Consider the following 22,518-nt stretch of genomic DNA (forward strand, 5'->3'; position numbering starts at 1 on the left):
TTCGTGCCTGTCGAGGCAGCTGAAGCAGGCGGCAAGCTTGCTCCTTCCCGTGCTCGCCTGTTTGATTGACGTTGGCTTCCAAATCACTGCGACTGTGCCTGAAGAAAAGCGAAGGAGCCTAATTTTGCAGAGAGAATTTTCCTGGCAGGGGAAGGCATGCAGTGCAGAGAAACGTGCCAGCGAGGAGCCTGGAAGCGCAAGTCCAGGTGCTAACGCAACTCGCACCCAAGCCATGCTGTTGTAAAGTCCTTTTTCTCCAGCCGTGTCTTGCTCAGCGCACCAGGGTGGCTGCACGAAGGCTGCCCATGGCATTGCCGCAGTCTAGGCTGGATTAGTTCCTGGTGTGTCGTTGCTTCAGCTGTCTGAAGAACCGAAGAAGTTCACAGGGAATATGTTGGACTTGAGCTTCCTGACCGAGGAGGAGTATGAGCAGCTGATGAAGGTTCTGCAGAGAGATGCAGAGCTGAAGAAGAAGGATGGGGATCGCATCAGGTGAGAGAGTGTGTGATAACAGCAGGACGTGAGCTTCCCCTGGGGGGTTTTATTTATTTCTTTTAGAGAGCAGAGTGTGTGTGCCTGTGTGTGCTTGTCCCTTCTTGCTCAGATCCTCACGTATCTTTCCATTGCACCTCCTGCTTTCTCAGCCATCCTGCTGTCGCTGCTGTCCTCTCTCTGTAGGACTGCAGGGCTGGACTCTCCTTTTGAGTTAATCAGCAGCCCTCAGGGATGCCAAAGGAAATCATCCCTTTCCTGCTACAGGGAGTCAGGTGCTGATTTCTTGGTGTAAGAAGCCCGAGCAGGGGAGAAGCTACTACCTTGTTTTCCTCACTCAGTAGCACAGGAATCCTGGTGGGTATTTTTAAATGAGACTTTACATCCCCATCTCTTCTTTCTGTACCCCTGGTTCTCTTTGAGGTGGATGTGTATGCAGCATCCGTCGTGCAGGCAGAGAGGGGCAGTGGGAGACTACATTGATCTGCCAAAGGTTTTCGGGGAGCCCTTTCAGAGCCAGGAATCACTCTCAGTTCAGCTCACTTGCCACTGGCCATCCTGGAGCTCAGGTCTGGCTGATTGGATTGCTTGTTGCTGCTGTCACTTTTTAAATGCCAGCCATTAGACCATCTGGGTTGACAGTACGCACCAGGCTCGGGAAGCTGGCACCAGACTGCACACGGCAAGGAATGAGTATTTCAGTGAGTGCGGGTGGCGCTGTGCCAGTTTACCCCTGCTAAGGATGTGAGTCTTCGACTTGCTGTTGAGCCAAAAAAGAGTAGGAGGGATGCTGGAGGCTGGCAGGGGCAGTGCGTATCTGTGCATCAGCTCCCCGGAGCGTCCGTGCGCTCTGCTTGGGGCGGGAGCTGGGGAGCAGAACAGGTGGTGGCATGCAGGCAGCTTGGACTTGAGGTGTATGTGTCTGCATGCTCTTACAATCTCCTTTGAATTGAAACACAGTTTAAAAAAGGTTTTATTTTTTTTTTCTTTTTCTGAAATGCAATACAATTTCTGCTGTGGATAAACCAGCAGAGGTTTGGGGAAAAGAGTGCTTGGATTATTTCAGTTTTGTTTCACTTCTCTTTGGAAGCTGTTGCACAGAAGGCTTTCATTTGGGAGCGAAATGAGCAAGATCCTGACTGGCTGGTTCCAAGTGCCCCTTGCTGTATGTATGGCTACATGCAGTAAGACCTTTGGTGCAAGTGTAGACAAATTTGGCACCAACACAACCTGCCTGCGGGGTGAAATGAAGTCATTACACTGATCTGGTGTCAGCAAGATTAAAATGTGTTCCTACATCTCCTCTGGCCCAGCACCTCGAGACCCTCACAGGGCAGATGCAGCCCTGATGTAGGTGGGAGCTGTGCAACTTAGAGGCTTGAGCCCCGTTATACCTGCTGCCTTCTGGCCTTTAGGCAGCCAGATGTGACCCTTCAAGGCTTCACAGTTATTTGGGGTTTTGCCCCCGCTTCCTCGTGAGATTTGGACTGAGGTGGAAGTTTCCCCTGGCCTCTCAGGTCTCACAGGGACCCTGAATTGTGGGTGAGCTGTGGGAGGCAGTGCCAGCAGAAAGGCAGCTAATTCAGCAAGCTGTGGTGTAAAGACAAAATACCCGGAGGAGGGTTAAAAGTACAGGCTAGCAAACAGAGCACTGACAGGTTTAGGTGCCAAAAACCAGCCCTGGGTGTGCCCGAGTGAGCTCAGGAAGGAGAAGCTGTGCTCAGGAAGGCAGCTAACTGAGTGCCAAAACTGGCGTGGCAGGAGGAGCCAGGAAAGGAGCAGTGTCCGGGGACAGTGCTGCAGGGGTAGGTTGCTCCCCTCAACGACATGATTTGTTTCCGTGGTTTGCATCAGATTTCATCCAAAAGGCTTTGCCACTCGTAAAGAGATTAATAGACAAATAAAACTGAGAAGTGCAAGACCTGCAAACAGCCCCACCCCTTCCTAAACCCTCAGGGCTGCAAAGCAAATGGATGACTCTGATTTGGATTTGTAAAAATTGAGAGAGGTGAAGGCCTGTGTTTTCAAGGTGCTGTTCCTATTTCAGAGAAAGAATAAATCAACTTTTGTTTTAATGCTGGTTGGGACCTTGTGATTACAGAGAATAATCTCTGGATCCTTTGTAGGATCAGACAGGGGAATTGTTCAGACAATTGTTATGAAGGTAGCTCACAGGAAGACAAAACCTTGGACATCTTTTTGGTGTGTAATGTTATCATTGCCTTTCAGGCGGATACAAGGCTCCATCAAGGATGAAAAGAAGAAGAAGTTTGTGACAGGTGAATGGTTTTCAGAAGTGAAGGCAAAACGGTTTCAGGAAGACTTAGAGGGGCCAGATCTACTTCGAGCATCGATTAGAAGGAAGAAGGGCAAACTAGAAAGTAAGTATGTTAGTGTGGATCTTAAGAAAACAAACTGATGAACCAGAAAAAAGTGGTCAGGTATGGGGTTCTCCCTGTACTGCTGGGGACCAGCCTTTGTGTTGTGATACGGGGATTCTCAGCTAAGCTTTCAGTGCTAGAAAAAATACCAGATTATCAAAGTCAGGGCCACATCTCTGCAAAGGGATGCAGGGCCTCTCTTCTCCTGGCAAGTATTTGCCCACTGTGAGAGGGGAATGATGCTCCATGCATAGTTTTTTACATGGGAATAATTCCAATGCACAATGTGGTTTTCAAAGGAAAAAGGGCTTTGGGGCTAAGTCTGAATTGTACCCAGGTTGCTGTGCCAGAACAAGGCTATGTCTGGGCCCTTGTGCTAATTCGAAGCAGATGTATTGCGTGTTGTTTGACATGCAGATGAAATCTCATGGTGGTATGTAAAACAGATAAATCAGATTTGTTGACTCGGGGCAGAGCAGATCAGCCCCTTGTTGAACAAGCAGGACTGTGCTTTGAGTCCAAATGCAACCAGCCTGGAGCTGGCACTTGGTGCTGAACATTTGTGCAAAGCAGAACTGGGGATGATTCACATCTGTGCTGGTTTTGTTGGAACTGAGTTAATTTTCTTCATAGTAGTTAGAATCTTTTCAGTAACTAGCATAGTCTTTTGGTTTGGATTTATTAAGAGAATAATGTGATAACATGCTGGGTTTCCCATGCTTTGCCTGGCAAGAGTTAACTTTTTTCTTTCCAGCAGTTAAGATGCGTTTCGGAGTTGATATTAAAAGAATGTCAGAACTCACCGATGTTTTGGCTGTTGACTAGGAGAATAAGGACTTTTTCAGCTTCCCAGCTGCAGGTGCAAATAGCTGGGAGGGAGAACAGCAGGACAGCACCTAGATTGACATCCAGGTTGTTCAGTGAAATATTCCCTGCCATTACTGTCATGCTCCATATAGAGCTAGAGCCAGTTTTTCTATCGAGTTAGTTCAGCTTTTCCAGCTTGTTAGTTCCATGTTAGTTTGTTAGTTCAGCTTTTGGCCTTTTGCTTTTTTGCTGTCTCAGGGATCAGCTGCTCGGGACCAGGGTGCTCTCTTTTCTGGGACTGACTGTTCAGCGCAATTGGATTTGAGTGTGAGCTGCCATCCGGACCTCTGTTCTTCTGGGATCAGCTGTCCAGGGCTGGAGTTCATGAAAAATTGCCTGGTCCATCACTTACTTTATATATATTGTTATTATTTGATGGTGCCAGAGCCTGGAACAGGCTGCCCAGCGAGGCTGTGGAGTCTCCTCTGGAGACATTCAAACCTGCCCGGACACCTTCCTGTGCTGTCTGCTGTGCTGAACCTGCTATAGCATGGGTTGGACTGGGTGATCTCCAGAGGCCCCTTCCAACCACAACCATTCTGTGATTCTGTGACTAATGCTGTTTTAAAAAGGAAGAAGCAAATGTTACTAAATTACTATAATAATTATATTTAGATCTTGCCCTCTTTATTTCTTTTTCAACTTTTCATTCTTTTTCTCTTTTTCTGTTATCAGACATATTTTGGTAAAGCATAGGTATAACATGACTTTATTCCTTGCTCTTCGTTTTCCCACTGCTGTATCACAGCTACTGCAGCTAATACATTCACCTCGCTGTTCCCTCACATATGAGGGCAGGCGCTTCTCTCACTGACTTGTCAGCAAGAGGATTGCACTGGTGAGCGCTTGGCCATCAGGGAACAAGGATGAAGCCCTTTACAAACAGTTTGGCTGTGCAGCTCACATGGAGTAGATGCGCTAAGGGCTTTTGCTTGCCATTTTCACACCTTTTTTTCTTCTGGAAAGATCAGAGACATTCACCTTTTGTCAGCTTTCAAGGTGTCAAAGGAGTGTGTGTTCATTTAGCCAAATCAATGTAACATGGTCATGACACTGCTTTAAGCTTTTGATGACTGTGTTAGGGAGTGAAATGAGAAAATTCTTGCATGGAAAAGCCCCACTGAGGTAATTGCTGGCATTCCTTTTGCATGGTAAATGGGCAGAGGAGGAGTGGAAATTCTTGCCTGCACGGGAAAATGCCCAGTGACCTTTTCTGGAGGAGGGTTTTAACCTGCGGAAGGGAGGGTTGCAGGGATCCCTAAGGGTCTTCACAGTTGGTTTTGATTATAATAGAAAACACTAGTAATCAGCAGTAATATAAATCTATAAAATAGATAGATACCATATATTTAAACCACAGCCTGCAGAGCAGCACAGATGGGTGACATTGGTGATAACTTCTCCTCGAGTTTGTGTGCAATGTATGAGAGCTAAAAATTGTCTAGGAGAGACCATTTTATGCACCCACTGAGGCAAGGCAGCCGCAGTGGCACGGTCAGCCATGATTTCCCCAAGTGTTGGGTGTCTGTGTTTTAGAGTGATGGGAAATGAGTAAAGCAGCTAAAGCGCTAGAGCAGGAGTGGCTGTATACATATGTATATAAATATATGCACGGACAAGTCAAACTGGTCAGGCCACTACTAATTTCTGTTGGAATTTGCTTCTTATTCTGTCTCATTCTAAAGTTAGCAAAGGCATTTTGCTTGTCTTGATGGATTATGAGTAATAATAACCTGTTTGTTTGTGGTTGTAGAAGCCAGGTACAGCTGTGCTGAGCCATTTGGAAGGGCAGTGATTTGGATGGGAGCAATTGAACACCTCCCACTGCCTCTGCCCACGGGGAGGGGGGAGCTCTGTCTGAGGGGCAAGTGGCAGTGAAAAGCAAATATGATGCAATGCCTTTGGATGTGAGGTGAGAAATACATGCAGTCTTTGGTTGTCGAGGTCTTTTCAACGGTGACAGGCAGAGGGAGAACATGGGAGCTCTGTGTTGGGTTCCTCTGCTTCCAGAGCATCTCCTTCCCTGGGGTCTGAGGCAGAGGGGACGTTGCTCACTGTACAACACAACATGGTGTGACGTGGATATCCCAGCCTGTCCATTGGACCTGTTTGCTCTTGGGCTTAGTGCAGGTTTCTAACCAGATAACAAGCGAGGCTATATTATCGAATGTCACATCTGAATCCTTTGAGCCTTTGATTCTATTGTGTTGTGTAATAAAATATATCCTAAACAGATCTGGCAGTTTTTGTAACAGGTAGATTTATTCTTTAAAATAGACCGATTTATTCTTTAAAATAGACCTAGCTGCGTGTGAATAAATATGTGCAGAACTTGTTGACTAGACTAAGCTTTTTTCTTGGCTGTGTGAGAGTTTAATCCTTCTAATTTTGCAGTAGTAAGAAAGTCTGCTTGCCAGCAAAATGTCCAGTGCAACTTTATACCCTGGCAGGCTACTCTAAAGGTTATGGTCTTCTATTGTTTTTTCTTTAGGGTCTTTGAGAGCTTAGAAGACATAGCTGAGCCTTGTGCCAGTAAAAATAACAAGGATCTCCTCATTAACTGTATTGGCCTCCTTTGTTTGCCAAGATCCGATGACTTTGAGTCAAAACAGGAAATGGCTGAATTTAAATCCTGGTACGGATTAACTTTATGGACAGCCACGGCAAGGTCCTGCAGGGGGTTCCAGTGATGGGGCAGCCCATGGGGCCTGGAGCTCCGGCTGCTGCGTGGGGAGCGTGGGCGATGCTGCCCAGGGCATCCCTGATGCAGAGCCGCCTGTCAGCCAGCTCCTGTTAAATCCCCAGGGCTTGCTCTGGTGGGGCTCACTTAACAAGCCTTTTCTTTCCCCAAACAAAACACACTGACAATTACAAGTTTAAATAAATGTCATTTCTGGATTGTCTGTGTTGTGTTACAGATGAGGCCAAGGAGCACATCCGGATGGGTCTGGAAAGCCAAGCTGGCCCCAGCGCTGCCTTCCCCGAGCTTGCTGCTGGCGCAGGAGAGCAGAGGTAACCGCTGCTCCTGCACCGCTCTGGCTGCTGCTCTTACTTCTAATGGAAACTGAATGCTACCCATTAAAGCCTGATCTTTAACTGACTTTCCAAGACTGTATATGTTATATAGGATATCTTAAAAATCCTTTTTCCAGGAATTGTCAGGATGTCAATCCTCCCCTAATAACTAAGTGCTAATGTGCTTACCACAAAAAGGTCTTTTCCTGCATGATCTGATAAGGGGTCAGTAAAATGGAAGCTGTCTCTAACGTCAGGATATTCTGGTTAGTTTTTCAAAGTAATTATGGTTTTATTTGTTTAATTTTTGCCATGGAGCAACACTAACAAAATGAACTGCTTGAGGAAACTGCCCATTTCTTGCTGGTGCCAGCCTTTGTGTCTGGTGCTCAGCCGTCTCCATCAAGGCTTGTTAGGATTTCACGTTGTGCTGACTGAGCAGAAACACCCACTAAAAGCACTCCACTGCGCAAATCAGTGACCTCACTCAATATTTGTGGATTATGGAGAAGCCATTAAAATATTCACATATTCATTTATTGTTGCTCCCATCTGATTTACATGTTTTGTCAACAGAAGGAGGAATCATTCTTCACAGGTGGCAATTGCTCCAGTTAAATATTAAATATGGGCCTTGACAACACTTCCAAACCTCTTGCAGCCAGTCACTGGGTATTGCTCAATAAAGGAACCAGAGTGGGCAAGCCTGAGATGCTCCTGCTTTACTGACACAGCAACAGTCATAATGTCTTTTGGGGGAGTTGATTAAGCCCTGAAAAGCTTGCTTTGTTTTTCTCATTCAACCCTAAGCACAATGCATTCCCATATTAAATCTTTCCATCTGGAGAGCAGCTACCACTAGACGCTCCCAAAAATGGTAGATACAATCAAGTAAACTGCCTGTTATATCTGTTCCTTCTGGTTTTGCCCTAACTGTCATTGTCATAATCATTCCTGTAGTTTCTAAATCCTCCATCAATGTGGTTACGCTTTTGGCCTGTTCCTTCCTGGGCCGTAGCATGGAGACACATCTCCCTCCTGCCTGACTCCTGGGCTCTTCTGGCACTGCTGCTTCCTGTGGCTTTTCCTGTGGTTTCCTCCCAGAAGGGGAAAGTCTGAATAAACCTAGAAGTTGGTACCATTGTTTTTGTTGAGCAAGCTCTGTACTGACTGCAGTGGGAGACACATTCTTACTCCAAGTTCAGGCCATTTAATGTGTTCCCCAGTCCTTCCAAACAGTAATGGAGAAAATAAATGAAGGTATCGGCTCTGGGCAGCCTTATATTGTGCTGGATCTGTAGATAAAAGTGGCAAAGTAGCTGAGCAGAACTGAGATGATGTTGAAGACTGCCTGATCCCCCTACCAGGCACATCACTACCACTGATCTCCTTGCTCAGGTATTTCTCTTGTCCCACAGATCCAGCACACCTGATCCCGGTACTGCAGAGGAGTGTAAAATCTTGCCAAAACCGAAGCTGAGACTTCCTGTCCCGCTGTCTGCATCACACAAGGTAGTACAGGCACAGCCTCTGCCCTTTGTTCTGTTATACCTTGGACCTTCATACAGGTTGTACCTTCTGGCAGGTGCTCCACAGACTGCTTGCCTTGGTGTCTGTGCTCAAATAAAATACATTTTCCCAATCTTGCTGGTTGATATACACTCATAGGGTTTGTTTTCCCTTCAGAGATCCAGTATACATGATGTCTCTTCCTCAGAGAGTGACACTGGAACAAGTCCCTTTGTGGCTGCAGCAAACGGCTTGCATATGTCTAGAAAAGGTAAGGTTCCTGTTCAGTGAGCCATTGGTGGTTTTGGTGTTCAACATCAAACACCAAGAGACAAGGTGCTTTTTTGTGTGTGTAAAAGTGAATGACAAAGAGTGTTTCTTAGCATGGCATGTAAGAATGGGTGGCCAGTATTTGTATGAATTACACCCAAGGCAGCGGAGACCAAGAAAAGAAATCCAGTGACTAAACCTTCTGGCTCTGAATATGTTTTAAACTGAGTTCTTGGCTCACAACTCCTTAATCCACAGATCCAAGTTACCTTCTCTTCCCTGCCTTGAATGTATAGTATATTTTTAGTACATAGCAAATAGCCAGTAGGAAAGCTGTCAAACTGAAAGCAAAGCTGTGAACAAATCCCCAACTCACAGCAACCCTTTAGAGCTCAGTGGATGTTTTTCCGCATCCTGTTGCAGAGAGAAGGGCTGGGGTTTTCAGGGCTTTCTTCGAAGGGAAGGGGGCTTGCTAGGGTCTCAAAATGGGCAAGAATTAGGAATATATTGATGGTTTCTGGAAACTCTCCCTGGCTTCTCTTTGAGAAGCTGCAACCCAAATCTTCTGGGGAAATACAATGTGATGTGGTTGGACAGTCTGTGAGCATTTGTTGTTGCAGGTCACGGAGAGCCTCCATTGCCCGCCAAGCTTTTGGAGGATGCTGTGCCTCAGCCCAGCGATACAGCTGGAGGAGAAGCTGTTGATGGATCTGCTGACACCACAGTGGGTCCAAAAACTCCACCTGAAGAAACTTTTGCTCCCAGCAAGATACCAGTTAAGAGGAAACCAAGCAGATCTTCCCCCAAATCCGAGCAGTTTGTGAATCACATGGGGCTGCCAGAGAACAGCCTGGCAAAGAGAGAGCTGCCAGCAAGTCCCAAACCACTGACCACAGAGGGGGAAAGCAGCCAGGCTGTGAAGCAAGGTGGGAACTATACAATCTCATCAATGAGTAACAAAGAGGAGGATATTGGCCTCGATCGTGAACACTTCAAGAACTTGAAAAACTTCTGGGAGAAAGGAGCAGAATCTGCGATGGTGGGGAATGTGCCGGAGGCCCCGAGCGGGGTGGAGGCAGACGGCAGGCAGTTCAAGCTGTGCCGCTCACTCTCCGTGCAGCCTGGGCAAGGCCAGAATAGTGAAGAAAAACCTGGTGTCTTCCCCAAAGCAAGAACCCCTTACAAAAGGACAATAACCTTGTCTTCTAGTGAGGAAGAACCAAGCTACGTGGCCCCTGCAAGGAAGGGTTCAGTTGCCGTCATTCCTAGATCCACGTACACCAAGGGCAAAGGTGGCCTGGTTACAAGGAATAACTCGCTGAGTGAGAGCAATGGGAAGCCGCCAGTGCTGGAGGAAGAGAAGACGGCACAGCGCTGCTCCAAGAAATCCAGATTGCCTGTGCGAGCGCCTTCCGTCAAAGTCGAGTCGCCTACCAAAGAAGTGTCTGGCAGCACGTTTGAGCCAGAGACGCCTACGGACGAGCTTATCGTGGCAGAAGAGCGCAAGCATACAACAAATTCCTTGGCGAGCAGTGTGCAGATACTGATCGAGCCTGTGCTTACAGATGGTGAAAATGATTGTGAGAAAGAGGAAAGATCTAATCTGGGCACTCATGACAACATGGAAATAAATGGAGAGCTACCTGAGGAGAAAACCTGTGAGTCTTCAGACAAACCAACAGCCAGTGAACCAGCTACAGAGAGAGAAGCCGTTCAGGGAATGGACTCAGCTGTTTACTCAGGTACTGAGGGCTGTAACTGCACCCTGTGAAATCCCAACAGAGTCATTCCTAAGCCTGTGTTCTTCCCTAGCCCTTCTGCATTTTGCACATTTTCTTCATTTGTCTATTTATCCTATATTGCAATTTGTGCAGAGTTTGCATGTGTGGAATGCATTTAGCAAACAGCTCTGGAAACAAATCTTGTGTCACACGGTGCGAATGTAAAAGGGGTCAGAGCCCCGTTCCCTCCTCCCCGCTGCCAGCCCTCCTGCCTTACCTGCAAGCACCTCCGCTCAGGACAGCCCTGTTTCTTTAGCACTGCCTACAACAGGTCGCAGGAACTTACTGTATTTCCCTCGCTGGGAGGACTGTACTCAATCTTCAGGTGTGGGGCTGGAGGAATCCTTTCTGGTGGTAGAGATAAGACTGACACAAGTAGAAGAAATAAAATGTGAAGGAAAGTGTTTAACAAATACCTTGGCTGTTAGGCTACCGTGATATAACGGCTGGTTGTCAGTGCTTAAATGACATTTTGGGTCTATTGGGAATGCACAAGTGAATTTGGATATAAAACTGCAACCAAAGTGGACTGAACAAGGAGTCTGATCTCTCTGGGCTCTGGTACCATGTTCTCAACCATGATTGTGTCAATAGTATCAACACTTCATCATCCTCTTCTTCTGGGTTTGATGGGCTCTTGTAGTGACTGTTACTATGAGCAAAAGCTATTGTTAATTGCAGTTCGTTTTACATGTGGGCTCTGATTGCCCACAACTCTGCTCTCTGCCAAGTAAAGAACTAGGAAGAGAGAGCTTTTTCCAAATTTCCTGTCCTCATGTACCTGGGTAAGACCTGTTTCAGAGGATTTTCCATAGACTCGACTGACTTTTATTTTTTAATTGTATTATTTCTTGGCTTATTTCCTACATCGTGTAACAACTCTATGAAAACCCTGAGTTGCGCTTCAGGTAAACATAAATATTTCCTTTCTATACCAGATCATTCTTCTGTTTCTCAGGGGTTTTTGTCTGATTATTACATTCATTTCAAGATTATATTAGCAGATGGCTGTGTGGCACAGGAAGCTCTTTGCAAGTGCTGGTGTGTTTTAGGGCCTGGGTTAATCCAGCGTTTATGTTTCCCATCATAGTGTAAAGCGCACTGATGATTTGAAGGCAGCCCTGTGCAATGTAACTGCAGTGTGCTCTAAGCAGAGTGAACAAGCCAGGAGGGGCACACACACACATGCTTGTTGACACACTGCCCGTTTGTGTTTATTTATTTACCATGTTGATTTGGCTTTTCATGTATTCCAGAGGAAGATGGGGATCATTCTCCTGCCGCTCAGGCATTGGCCCGAGCAAATAGCATTAATCTTGCAAAGAGCATGGTGAACATTTACACAACCACAGAGAGTGAGTAACGTCTTTTTTTCTCCTTTTTGGTTTACATTCGCTGAAGATAATATATTATGCCCATGTTCGCATCCCTGGTGCTTCTGCGTGTGTACCAGGCAAGGAAAATGACATATTGTTTCATCATCAAATTAGAGAGCTTCTAGTGCCTAAAATTAAATTCAGAGCCAGGCAACTGCAGCTAGATTGATGGTATGTTACTCAGTGTCTTCAGCAAAAGAACACACAGGCTTCAAAGGGTTGGCAAGAAGCTTGTGCCCATCTCTCCTCGTCCCCCACGGAGCACTGGGGGACCCTGGCAGCCTGGACAGGGGGTCGATCGGGGGTGCCAGACCTCACGTCCAGCATGTGAGTCCTGCCACAGGCTCTTGTCACACACTGAGCCCGGTTTGCTGAGCCCGGAGCAGACCCCCTTTGCTGGACTCCTGGGACATGCTTTATGGTGACAGTTTCCACCTGAAAAACCAAGAGAAGCTATGGAGAAGGCAACCAAGCAAGCGGCAGCAAAGCTGAAGAAGCCCATGGCCAAGAAGCCTGTCTGTGCCATCAAGAAGCTCAAGAAAGCTGCAGCTGAGGAAGCGGAGCTGCAGGAAGGCAGCAGCAGCTTCTGTGGCCAAGAAAGCAAATAGAAGTCCCTGAAAGGTGAAAACTGGCAAGCCCAAGAGGACAGTTGAGAGCTTGCGTAAAAGCAAAGCGGTAAGGCCAAGGCTGACAGTACTGAGGTGAGCAGCTGGGAAGGCAATGCCCAAGAATGGGTAAAGCTGCTTAGAGGAAATGATTGAGCCTGCTTAAGTAAACCCAACCCTTTGTTTTGGGAGGAGGGAGAGTCCCCTTCGCGTCGGTGTGAAGGCAGCCCAGGGTGGGACACACAGCGAGGCCTTGGGACTGTCCCCACCCATCCAGTAGCCTCCTGCCAAGCACGTGCCCTGTCCTGTGGAGCAGCAACATATGTCACACAGCATGGTGGCTCCAGACTTCAGGTCTTGGGTGCATTGCTGTTCAGTGACGTGGTCTTTACACAGACAGCCAAGATTTTAGCATCCCTTTATTAAAGCATATTTAAAGCCATAAAATTTATCCTCAGAGACCCTCCTCTGCAGAGGTACACCTACTTGTTTGCAGTGTAACAAGTAGTCTGTGGAGTGGGCTAGATTTAATGTTTGGCTCATGTTTGGAAATAAGAATAGTAGCTATCAAAAGAATGGTAAATGATACAAAAAGTGAGTCATATTAAAGGAAAATGCGAAAGAAGCTCTTGGGCATTTTGAGCATTGATGAATGTATCATCATGGCCGACATGCCAAACAAGTGTGTATATGTGCATGGGTGTTTATGCACAAATATCTTCTACAAACAAGTTATTTTGGGATGAAGACAGTCATTTTCAAGGGAGTTATGGAGAAAAGATAAAGCTAGAATGAAGAAGTTTTATTTAGACATTTAAGCAGTGAAGTAACCATCTTTCTAAGTTGATATGAAGCTTTCTGAATTATTTTTCGTTTAGATATCAGGCTATTGTCCACCTCTTTGTCCAGCAGAGTATTTGAGAGGTGTATGCAAGGTGAAATTGTAGGTATCAATATTTTACAGTTATTTTGTACAGGGCAATGTGCTATGAGATGAAAATGTGAGCATGTTTGGTTTCTTTGACAAGGAGGCAGATGTGTATGGTTTTAGTCTAAATTAAATTTGCACTGAGAGAGTGGTGCAAACAAGATAACACATCCTTAAGCTAATGAGTAAATTAGATTAGCCGCTAGAGGGAGTTTGCACACTCCCACACGTCGAATGGAAACACATTGAAAATAGCTTTAAGATGTTAGGTATTACAGCAGTTTTTGTCTTGGGGAGGGACAGCTTCAATGGCAGATGAGAGAGACAGGACAAGTAGGTGGTACTCTGATGCCTCCCACAAGCTTTTCCTCTTCCCTTGTGCCCTTAAACAAAAATGTGACTTTCTTATGTTTTCCTGACTCTGACAAGATATCTTGATGCCTTTTTTGTTTGTACCTACAGCATACAATAAACCTCATTTGATACCCCATCAGTTTCTTGAACCTGAAAGAGTCAAAGAGCTGAGCAGATCCTCTCCTCTCCTGTTGTCTGAGGTAGGCTAGATGCCAGAAATGGCTGGAATCACATTCGCAGCATCCCCTCAGTGGCAGTTGGTTTCATGAGAATGTTTCTCCTGGGCCCCAACAGTATTTGCTTTAGGGCATGCCTGCGTTATGTCATAAGTAAATGAGAAAAGCCTTAAGAAAAAAGCCCTCAGTAACCCAGAGGAGCCCTGGTTTCCTATCTCGAGTCCTGGTTTCCTATCTCAAACCCTGGTCTCTGTCTCAAACCACACTATTCCTTGCCCTATCCAAGAGCCCTGGCGGTTGCATGCAGCTCTGTTTGGAGGCAGTTAATGATGACGTTGGCTGCCGGTCAGAGGGAATGCCTCTGGGGAGACTCCCTGCGCTCTCCTCCACTCTCCTAACCTGATCGCTGCTTAATGGGACTCTGCTGAGCTATTGGCTTGTCGCTGTGGTGTTGCAAAGTGCTCACACGGCAGAGCTTAAAGACGCTTGTTATTTTCTGAGCAGACTGAATCAGACACGGCTTCGGAAATCAGCTTCCAGTTTAACAAGCACAAAAAGACGCCTAGCGTTGGCAGCCACTCGTCCGACATGGCATCTGTCTCCTCGGTAGGTATTTAACGCGTACACTTCGCTAGATAGTGTTTCTCCGTCAGATGCGATGATGCTGCATTTAGGCTGGTACTGATGATGTGGCCTCCGGAGTATCCTGTTGGTTTCTGCGTGGTACATTATTAAAAGAACGGCGATGGTTAATTACTTACTTGCATTAAAGAAGCGTCTCCAGGTACCATCTCAAATTAGAGTCATTGTTAGACAGATTCACAGTAAGCGATAGTCCCCACTCTGAAACGCGGATGCTCTGGAGCCTGGTGGCGTGCAGGAGAGAGGGGGCCTGTTTCTGGGTAGGAAAATGAGGCACACAGCTGTTAAGTGACATGTTTGTGGCTCAGCTCTGGGAGAGCTGGGACTGCAGACAGGTGCCCTTCTCAAGCTCATCCTTCACTTTATCCACAAACTCCAGGGAACTCAAGAGTTGGACAGCAAAAGTGTGATTTAGTGCTCCAGCTTCCAAGGAAAGCTGAAAAGAGCTGAGTGTGTTCAGTTGGGCATTTTTAAAAGATTCCTTAGAACAGTGGTGGTGGGGGTGCTGCTTAAAAGTGCTTGAATTCGCTGTATTACTCTCACAGGTATCTCCGAGGTGTATATGTGAGATTTAAAGAATATATATGAAGCAAAGGTGGTAAGGAGAGGTCATGAATGTAGATAAATATGTTGAAAAACCCTTGAACTTTGGGGCACGTGAGTCCTGCTAGTCTGGAGAGTCTGGGAGCCATAAATGAGCCTTTACTGTCCAAGTCACACAGGTGTTCTTGGAAATCTCACTCAGGATTCTTTGCTGGGGTGAGCAAAGATGGGTGATGGGATGGTAAATGCAGCTCTAAGGACTGGGAGGAGATATTTAGCAGGTTATTTTGATTATGATAGAATGACATTCAGAACCAGAGGATGTAGGGGAAAACAGAGAAGAATTGGGTTAATTCCTAGGAAAGTTTTTTGATAAATGTTCATGACTACCACAGAAAAGTGCATAGAGGGTTAATTATTTGCTTTGTAAATGGCATTAGCTTTTATGTTTTCCCATAAGGAATCATAAGTGATTGGTGCAATAGAAAATTCTCTCATATTTCTGGAGATGTGTTTTGGTTTTGCTTCATTACTTTCTGCCAATGAAACACAAAGCCTTCAAAAAAGAACCCCAAGGCCTATGGGCAAATGCAGTCTGTTCTGGGAAAGCAAGGGACTCTTGGCTGCCTAGCTCCTGGTTTTTACCTGTAGAAATACCATTCTGCCGTGCCTTTGTGCCAAGTAAATGCACACAGGCTGTCTCTGGTGGATCAGTGGCTTTTCAGGACAGGTTATATCCGTTTCTGTTCTGCACAGGATAGCAGCTGTTTGCACTGTAAGCACAGAGAAAGGGAAGAGACTTGTTTACCTCCCCCAGTAATATTTGACTCTGTTTCCCAAAGCTTTGGGATTTAGGAGTGAAAAATCTTCTGCATTTATTGAGCATTTCAGAGAATAGTGCTTCTAAGTCCCGGGCTAGGATAGTACATCCTTGTGAGACCCTTATTTGGGTTTTCTGACCCTTGCTTCTTTGAGCACAGCTGCAGATGTGTACCATTTCTTTGTCAAGGACACAATACTCCGTAAGGACAGACATTGCAGATTATTTCTCTGGGAATGCACATTCTTTGTCCAGAAACCAAGTCAGGAGGGTGCCGTTTACATTGGCACTGACCTTGTTCTTCCTCCTGGCAGGTGAGTGGCAGTGTGCTCAGTGTCTACAGCGGTGATTTTGGGAGCGTGGATGCCCAAGGTACCGTGGAGTTTGCTCTAGACTATGACGAGAAGAACCGGGAGTTCCAGGTTCGTGTGTCCCAGTGCAAGGACTTGGCTGTTGTGGATGAAAAGAAGGGCAGATCTGACCCGTGAGTGACGCTTTGGTGCCTTGTGACTTCTACATTACTTTATTTTGTGTTCAAGAGGATTTTTTTTTTCTGATGTTTTCTCTTTAAAATGTCATGGTTTCCTCCTTCCTTCAGACTTCTGGTGCATGCTTACTGCTGGGACTTTCCTAGCTGATGGTTCTGGAACCATTGGCATCAGTAAATATGTTGTTACAGACTTAAATTTGAACAGATTGAGAAAGCTTTGATCACTACAAAAACAGTTCCTGTTATCACTGGAATATGTTCTCTCTTCATCCATGTGAACCTTGATCTGCCCATGGTGAATACACTTCAGTAAACCCACACATCTATACGGAAAGTCCGTCCATAAAGAAATGCTGTTAGGGGCACAATGGTAGTTGTGCAGGGGTTAGTGATCTCTAGTTTAAAAGATGATGGAAAGGAGCTTGGGAGTGAACCCTGAGAGAGAGACTTAAAGACATTCCACCTTGTTCCTCCTCTCTAATTTCACCCAGATTTTGAATGCACAGAGATGCTGGAGTTACAGGCATTTCAGAAAATAGCTATATGACCTTTCTGGCTTCCCATATTGCCTGGATGGCTGCCTGTTCTGAATGTTGGTGGCATCCACCCATCTCCAGTGAGATTTATAACTTCACATGCAAGCCAAGTTAATATCCTAGTGGGTCTCTAAATTAGTTTCGTCTTCAAAGAGCCAACCCCAGGTCTTTTATTCCCATGTTACAATTCACAAGCGCTGCCCACTTATTGGAGCTTGATGATACAGAACAATATCCAGCTGGAGTTTTTCTTTTTCAGGTATGTTAAAACTTACCTGCTCCCAGACAAAGCTAGAATGGGTAAGAGGAAAACTTCAGTGAAGAAGAGGACAGTGAATCCCATTTACAACGAGGTGTTACGGGTGAGAACAAATACGTGCTCTGAAAACCTGTGCTGTGGCAGGCACCTCCAGCGGGCCAGGTCTGCAAAGATCCTGCCCTCTTGGCCAGACTTTTCCTCCTGCCAACGCTGCACTGCTCTCCCCTTGTGTTTGTGAGGGCAGAGATGTCGCAGGTTTCTCTGCACCTGTCTGTGTGGCACACAAGATTTCTCTCTCAAAACCACACAATGATCTTTGGGTGAGGTCAGGACCTGCAGCCTGAGCTGTCTTCAGCCAGAGCAAGGGGTGTGCTTCTTCCCTTCCCGGGTGCGCAGCCATGAGACTAGTAAGAAACGTCTTTGTCGTTTGATCTTACTCATCAAAGCCTAGAGGATTGTTTAACAATGCCTGGGCCTGTGTTAATTTAAAAAAAATAAATTAAAAATTAAAAAAAAATTGAAAAATTAAAATTTAATTTAAAAAAATATTGATTCTGCCCTGTGAGAAACTGAGTGCTAGGTTTCCCTGTGCTCAGCAAAAGCCTTGTCATGGTAGTAGTATTGCTGCAGGACAAAAAAAGCGGAGTTCGGAGCAGGGCCAGTCCGTTAGTGCAAGTGTGGTTAGTGCAAGTGGGTTTGAGTGTCTCAGTTAGAGATTATTCAAACTTTTGAGTAGTTTATTTTGGATTGTGAAAGAAACAGAAGAAAAACTTCAACAACCTGACTTCTCTTTCTTCCTCTAGTATAAAATAGAGAAAATGGTACTGCTGATCCAAAAATTAAATCTCTCTGTTTGGCACAACGACCCACTGGGACGTAACAGTTTCTTGGGAGAGATCGAAATAGACTTGGCCAGCTGGGACTGGAGCAACAGGAAACTCAACTGGTACCCACTGAAGCCCCGAGTAAGTGCATCTCAGCTGCAATCCTGCTTCCTGGCCCAACCATGAGCCTTTAGGCATGGCGGAAGTTCCTCCTGACTCCTCTGAGGTCTTTGGGTGGTGTGGTGGAGCAGAACAGCCTGAATTGTACCTGGGGAAGTGCAGTAAAACACCCGCAAGCCCTGGACATGTCAGTGCAGCATCCAGTGCTCTGAACATCAGCCTTCTTGGGTCTTATTTGGTGACTGATCTGTAGGGACACCTTCATTAATGTGATCTGACACTGATCAGCAGAAACTCTGACATGACTTTGCCTCCCTCTCTACTCACATAAAGACTATCCCTTAGAAACAGACAGCAGAGTACCAGGTGATGCAGTTGAACAAGCTTTGAGAGGTAAATATTCAGGTGCCACTTTTTTGTAAAGCCTGTACAGATTCCTGCATGCTTCTGGATTCAGAGGTCTGATTTTAGATCCTGTTCCATAAAATAAAGGACATTTGTCTGTCAGAACTAGGGTTCTTAATTATGTCCAGCTGGACATGTTTGACAGGGCAGCCTCACTCTGAATCCTTAGGCTTTTGGTTCTGAGGGACTGAGTTTGGGAACAAAGCCCCAAAGAGGGGAGCTGCCCTGAGAACAGGCTGCCCCAGCCATGCAAAATCAGAGTGGGTCCGTTTGTGCCCCTCCACCGATCACAAAAGCTTGCCATGTTTACACAATCCCTCCTTTAGTCAATCGTAATTCTTTCTGTTTCAGAGCCTTTCAGCTGTTAATGGTGTGGATCATCGAGGAGTGATGAATTTGTCTATCAAGTACGTCCCTCCAGGAAGCCTAGGTAAAATGTGTTTCATGCATTAGGAAGCATTGCCCATGTGCAGGCATGCAACTTGCAATGCCTCCTCTGTTTAAGGGCTGGTTAAAGAGTAATCTCATTACAGCAGGATCTTAGAGATCAGCACATAGGCACAACCAGGAGTGTCCGATCGCACTGTCTGCAGCCTACATCTGATTTTCACATCTGGATTTATTGGAAGAGAGGAAAGGCTCAACAACCTCCAACTCATCTGCTGTTATGAGCACTGGGGGCACTGTAGGGTGCTGGGATGTGGTAGCGGCAACACGCAGCCCCTCTTTCTGTGGGGCAGGTGGAAGGTTGGGTTTGCCCAGCAGTTCCTTCTCCTCTCCTGTTTCAAAGCAGCACCAGCACATGGTGTCGGGGTCTCCCGTGAGTGTGGTGGGGTGGCAGCAGTGCTGTGGCAGCCGGGGGTACAGGGTTCACAAGGGAGTGAGTAGGCAGAGAAGTTGTGTTGCTGTTCCCTCAGGTCCCTGGAGTGAAAACCTGTCATTTTGCTATTGTAGCTACTGTAAGGTCTGCCACAATCGTTTTTCTTTTCTCCTAAATGGCAGGTCCCAAGAATCCTCCCTCTGGTGAAGTTCACATTTGGGTCAAAGACGTCAAGGACCTGCTGCAGTTGCGTCCTTCGGGAGTTGACTCCTTTGTGAAATGGTGAGTGTGTGAGCATGGTCTTGGCTTTGATCCTGAGGCAGTGCCTCCACCAAACAGTACGTTTTCTTCTCTTTTCTCAGGCTCACCTAGCCGTGCCTCCATACTGTAAAGCCTTTTCTGTTGCTTTGGGCTCTACAGGGGAGCATCGCCCTTGTTATTCACTCGTGGCTAAATTAGGAGGATCCTTGCTGTGATAAAGCTTTTGGTCAATCACTGTCTGTGACTCACTCAGTGATTTGCCTCAATAACATCAGAGTGAAAGGAATACGTGGGGCCTGCACCTCAGCCCAGGGTTTTAACATGAAGTTGTGAATTTTGCCTTGATATGGGCTTGCATGCGAATTTTGAGAATTTGTTACGGGCTCATCAGAACTATCATACAGTTGGATTCTGCTTTGATCTTTTCCAGAATTTAGTATGTGCATGTTTTCTGCAGTGCGCAACATCAGTTCTCCTGTTACATGGGAAAAGGTGCTGCAAATATTCCAGAAAATTAAAACTCTTTTAAGGAGATTTTGAGATATTTTCAGTACTTAGAAGTGCTCACCATGTTTTTTGTATATTTTAAATCCATATAGAGTTCTCCTGCAGAAAGATATGCTGCTCAAGAAGCTTAACTAACCATTTTAAAATGTCCTCTTAGTGATGAAAATTTATGAAAATAGAAATATGTGAAAGTAATGTCCATTTTTTAATGTAAAATTTTAAGCAAGTAGCTTCCTTTCTGAAAATGTTTCCTTTTAAAATGGATTTTCTTGGGGGGAAAAAAAAAAGTTAAATCTGTGAATTATGAACATTTTCCATTAAATCTACATAGATTCTTATGTTGAGACCCAGTTCTTCCTTTCTTCAGAACTGAGGATTGTTTAGACTGAGGAACTTTGTAGGAACCATTCAAATCTCAGTTGATCCTCTGTACGACATGCTGTATTTTTGCTCTTCCCAAAGCTATGTGCTTCCAGACACCAGTAAGAAGAGTTACCAAAAGACCCGAATCATCAAAAGAGACACAAACCCTGTTTTCAATCACACTATTGTATATGATGGCTTTCATACTGAGGACCTAAAGGATGCCTGTGTTGAACTGACTGTGTGGGATCATGAAAAACTTACCAACCATTTCCTCGGAGGAATCAGACTGGGCCTCGGGACAGGTAAGTGGTTTCCTTTGCATTAAATAAATAGTGTTAACATATTGCTGAGCCACAAGATACAATGGGAAGTTGCAAAGCATTTTCCTGATGGAAACTCTCAGTAACTAGTGAGACTCTTGGTTCTTGTGCTGTGTCGGGATGGAGGGGGCCCTAGTAACATGACAGCAACCCTCTCTTCCCACATTTTCTGCCAACATCAGCGCTGAGATGCGACAAAACTCTAGAATCTCCTCAGTCCATCGGAGAGTTTTCCTGCTGTTACAGGAAAACAGACAGTGTTACAAACCAGCATTATATTGCTGCTTCTCCCAGGGAAGAGTGCTCAGATGAAGACAACTGGAATGCCATGTGGGACAGCACCACCTGGTGACTCCGTCCACATCACCTCCTCCCTTCAAATGCTTTGGTAGCAGGAGTAACTCATATTTGAAAAACGGGGCACACTACAGTAGTTGATAGGGTAGGTAATCAGTACCGAGGGTACACCATCTGGAATTAAATCACAAACTGGGAGAATGGAGTTGTCTGGCTGTAGACTAAGGTGTTATTGGTCTGGTTGTGTTTTTATTTAGATGGTGTAATGCTGGAAGACCTCAGCAGAGGTGCCATTTGCTCCACTGGGAGACAGTCACTGTCTCTGGTAGTTGATGGCATGAGATCCCAGTTCAGAGAAGGACTTAAACCTGTGCTTGGCTGAAAGTGTCCTGCCTCAATGGGTTTACTTATCCTTGAAGTTAGGAAAATTCCAATATTTTTAAGACAAAATTGTAAAAGCAGATGGGACCATCTGCCCTTGTCCAGCTGTCCATCATGAAGGTTTGTCCCTCTCTAAATATTCTATCCTAGCTTTCAGTGTAGCCCACACTTAGGCTTTAACAGATAGCATGTTCATCTTCGGATTTTTATAAGTGTGACATCCAAGGTTTTCTAAACTATTTATTGTTAAGCAAGAGGACTCTCTGAGAGGTGAAAGGCAAACGAAAGATTTCAGAACATTGCAGTAAAGGATATCTGTTCCTTGAGGGTATCAGGAAAAGGCTCATAACAACTGGGAGGTCTGCCTTGCAGGTACACATATATTTATTGTATTTGCTTGTGTAATCTCTGTTTTCAATCTCTAACATGTCACCCGGAGGGTTGTTATCTATTCGGCGGAAGTCACAACAAGAAGAAGCTCAGAATCAAGATGTAAAAATACCAACTACAAGATAAGCTGTGATCTGTACACACGTTTCCACTATCATATGTTTGATTCCTATACAGATGAAGTGTAGAGCAAGATAATTTTGACAAATACCCCACCTTGTCCACAAGAAGATCTTTTAAAGGGAAACCCAAGCCTTTTAGACCTTCTTTATCATTCTGAAAGATACAGAAAGGGCTTGAGCCCAGTGTTATTTTCCTTGGCAGGTTATCTTTTGGATTCTTGCATATTGTGGTTTTTCCATTGACATCATTCTGAACACTGGTGTAAAATGGAGGCCATGAGCAGAACAGGAGGTGATTAGGGTGCAGCTTGCTGAAGGGGAGTCAGCACCTTTTATGTTAAGATACTGCCTGCAACAGTTACACCCCATGGAGTATTTGTGCATGGAGTAGCTCCCAGTGCTGTGGTTTTCTTGTTCTTGACAGGTTTGAGCTATGGCATCTCTGTGGACTGGATGGACTCCACGCAAGAGGAGGTGGCCTTTTGGCAGGAGATGATGTCGGCTTCCAATGAATGGATCGAGGGATTGCTGCCGCTGCGTTCGCTGGCAGGGAGGAAAAAACTGAAATAACCTACCATTCGTGCCATAGAATGGCTGAACGTGTTCGTTCGAATTAGGAAGCTTCCTGCGCTGAGGTGACAGAGACCGGCCACGTGGCTGG

General features: G+C 45.7%; 1 protein-coding gene across 1 annotated transcript; it reads left to right on the forward strand.

The window, feature by feature from the left end:
* Positions 1 to 391: 391 nt before the first annotated feature.
* LOC308045545 (synaptotagmin-like protein 2) lies at positions 392 to 22,427 on the forward strand (the record flags this gene model as incomplete). Its single annotated transcript, XM_080352867.1, has 16 exons — positions 392 to 492; positions 2,722 to 2,873; positions 6,659 to 6,752; positions 8,174 to 8,267; positions 8,442 to 8,535; positions 9,155 to 10,276; positions 11,572 to 11,670; positions 13,687 to 13,778; positions 14,259 to 14,360; positions 16,074 to 16,243; positions 17,045 to 17,147; positions 17,848 to 18,009; positions 18,745 to 18,823; positions 19,396 to 19,495; positions 20,444 to 20,649; positions 22,282 to 22,427. The coding sequence occupies 16 exons, from the start codon at positions 392 to 394 to the stop codon at positions 22,425 to 22,427; spliced, it is 2,916 nt and encodes a 971-aa protein (XP_080208993.1).
* Between the last annotated feature and the right edge of the window lie 91 nt (positions 22,428 to 22,518).

This window comes from Nesoenas mayeri (assembly GCF_963082525.1).
Source record: "Nesoenas mayeri genome assembly, chromosome: 13".
NCBI classification, from domain to species: Eukaryota; Metazoa; Chordata; class Aves; order Columbiformes; family Columbidae; genus Nesoenas; species Nesoenas mayeri.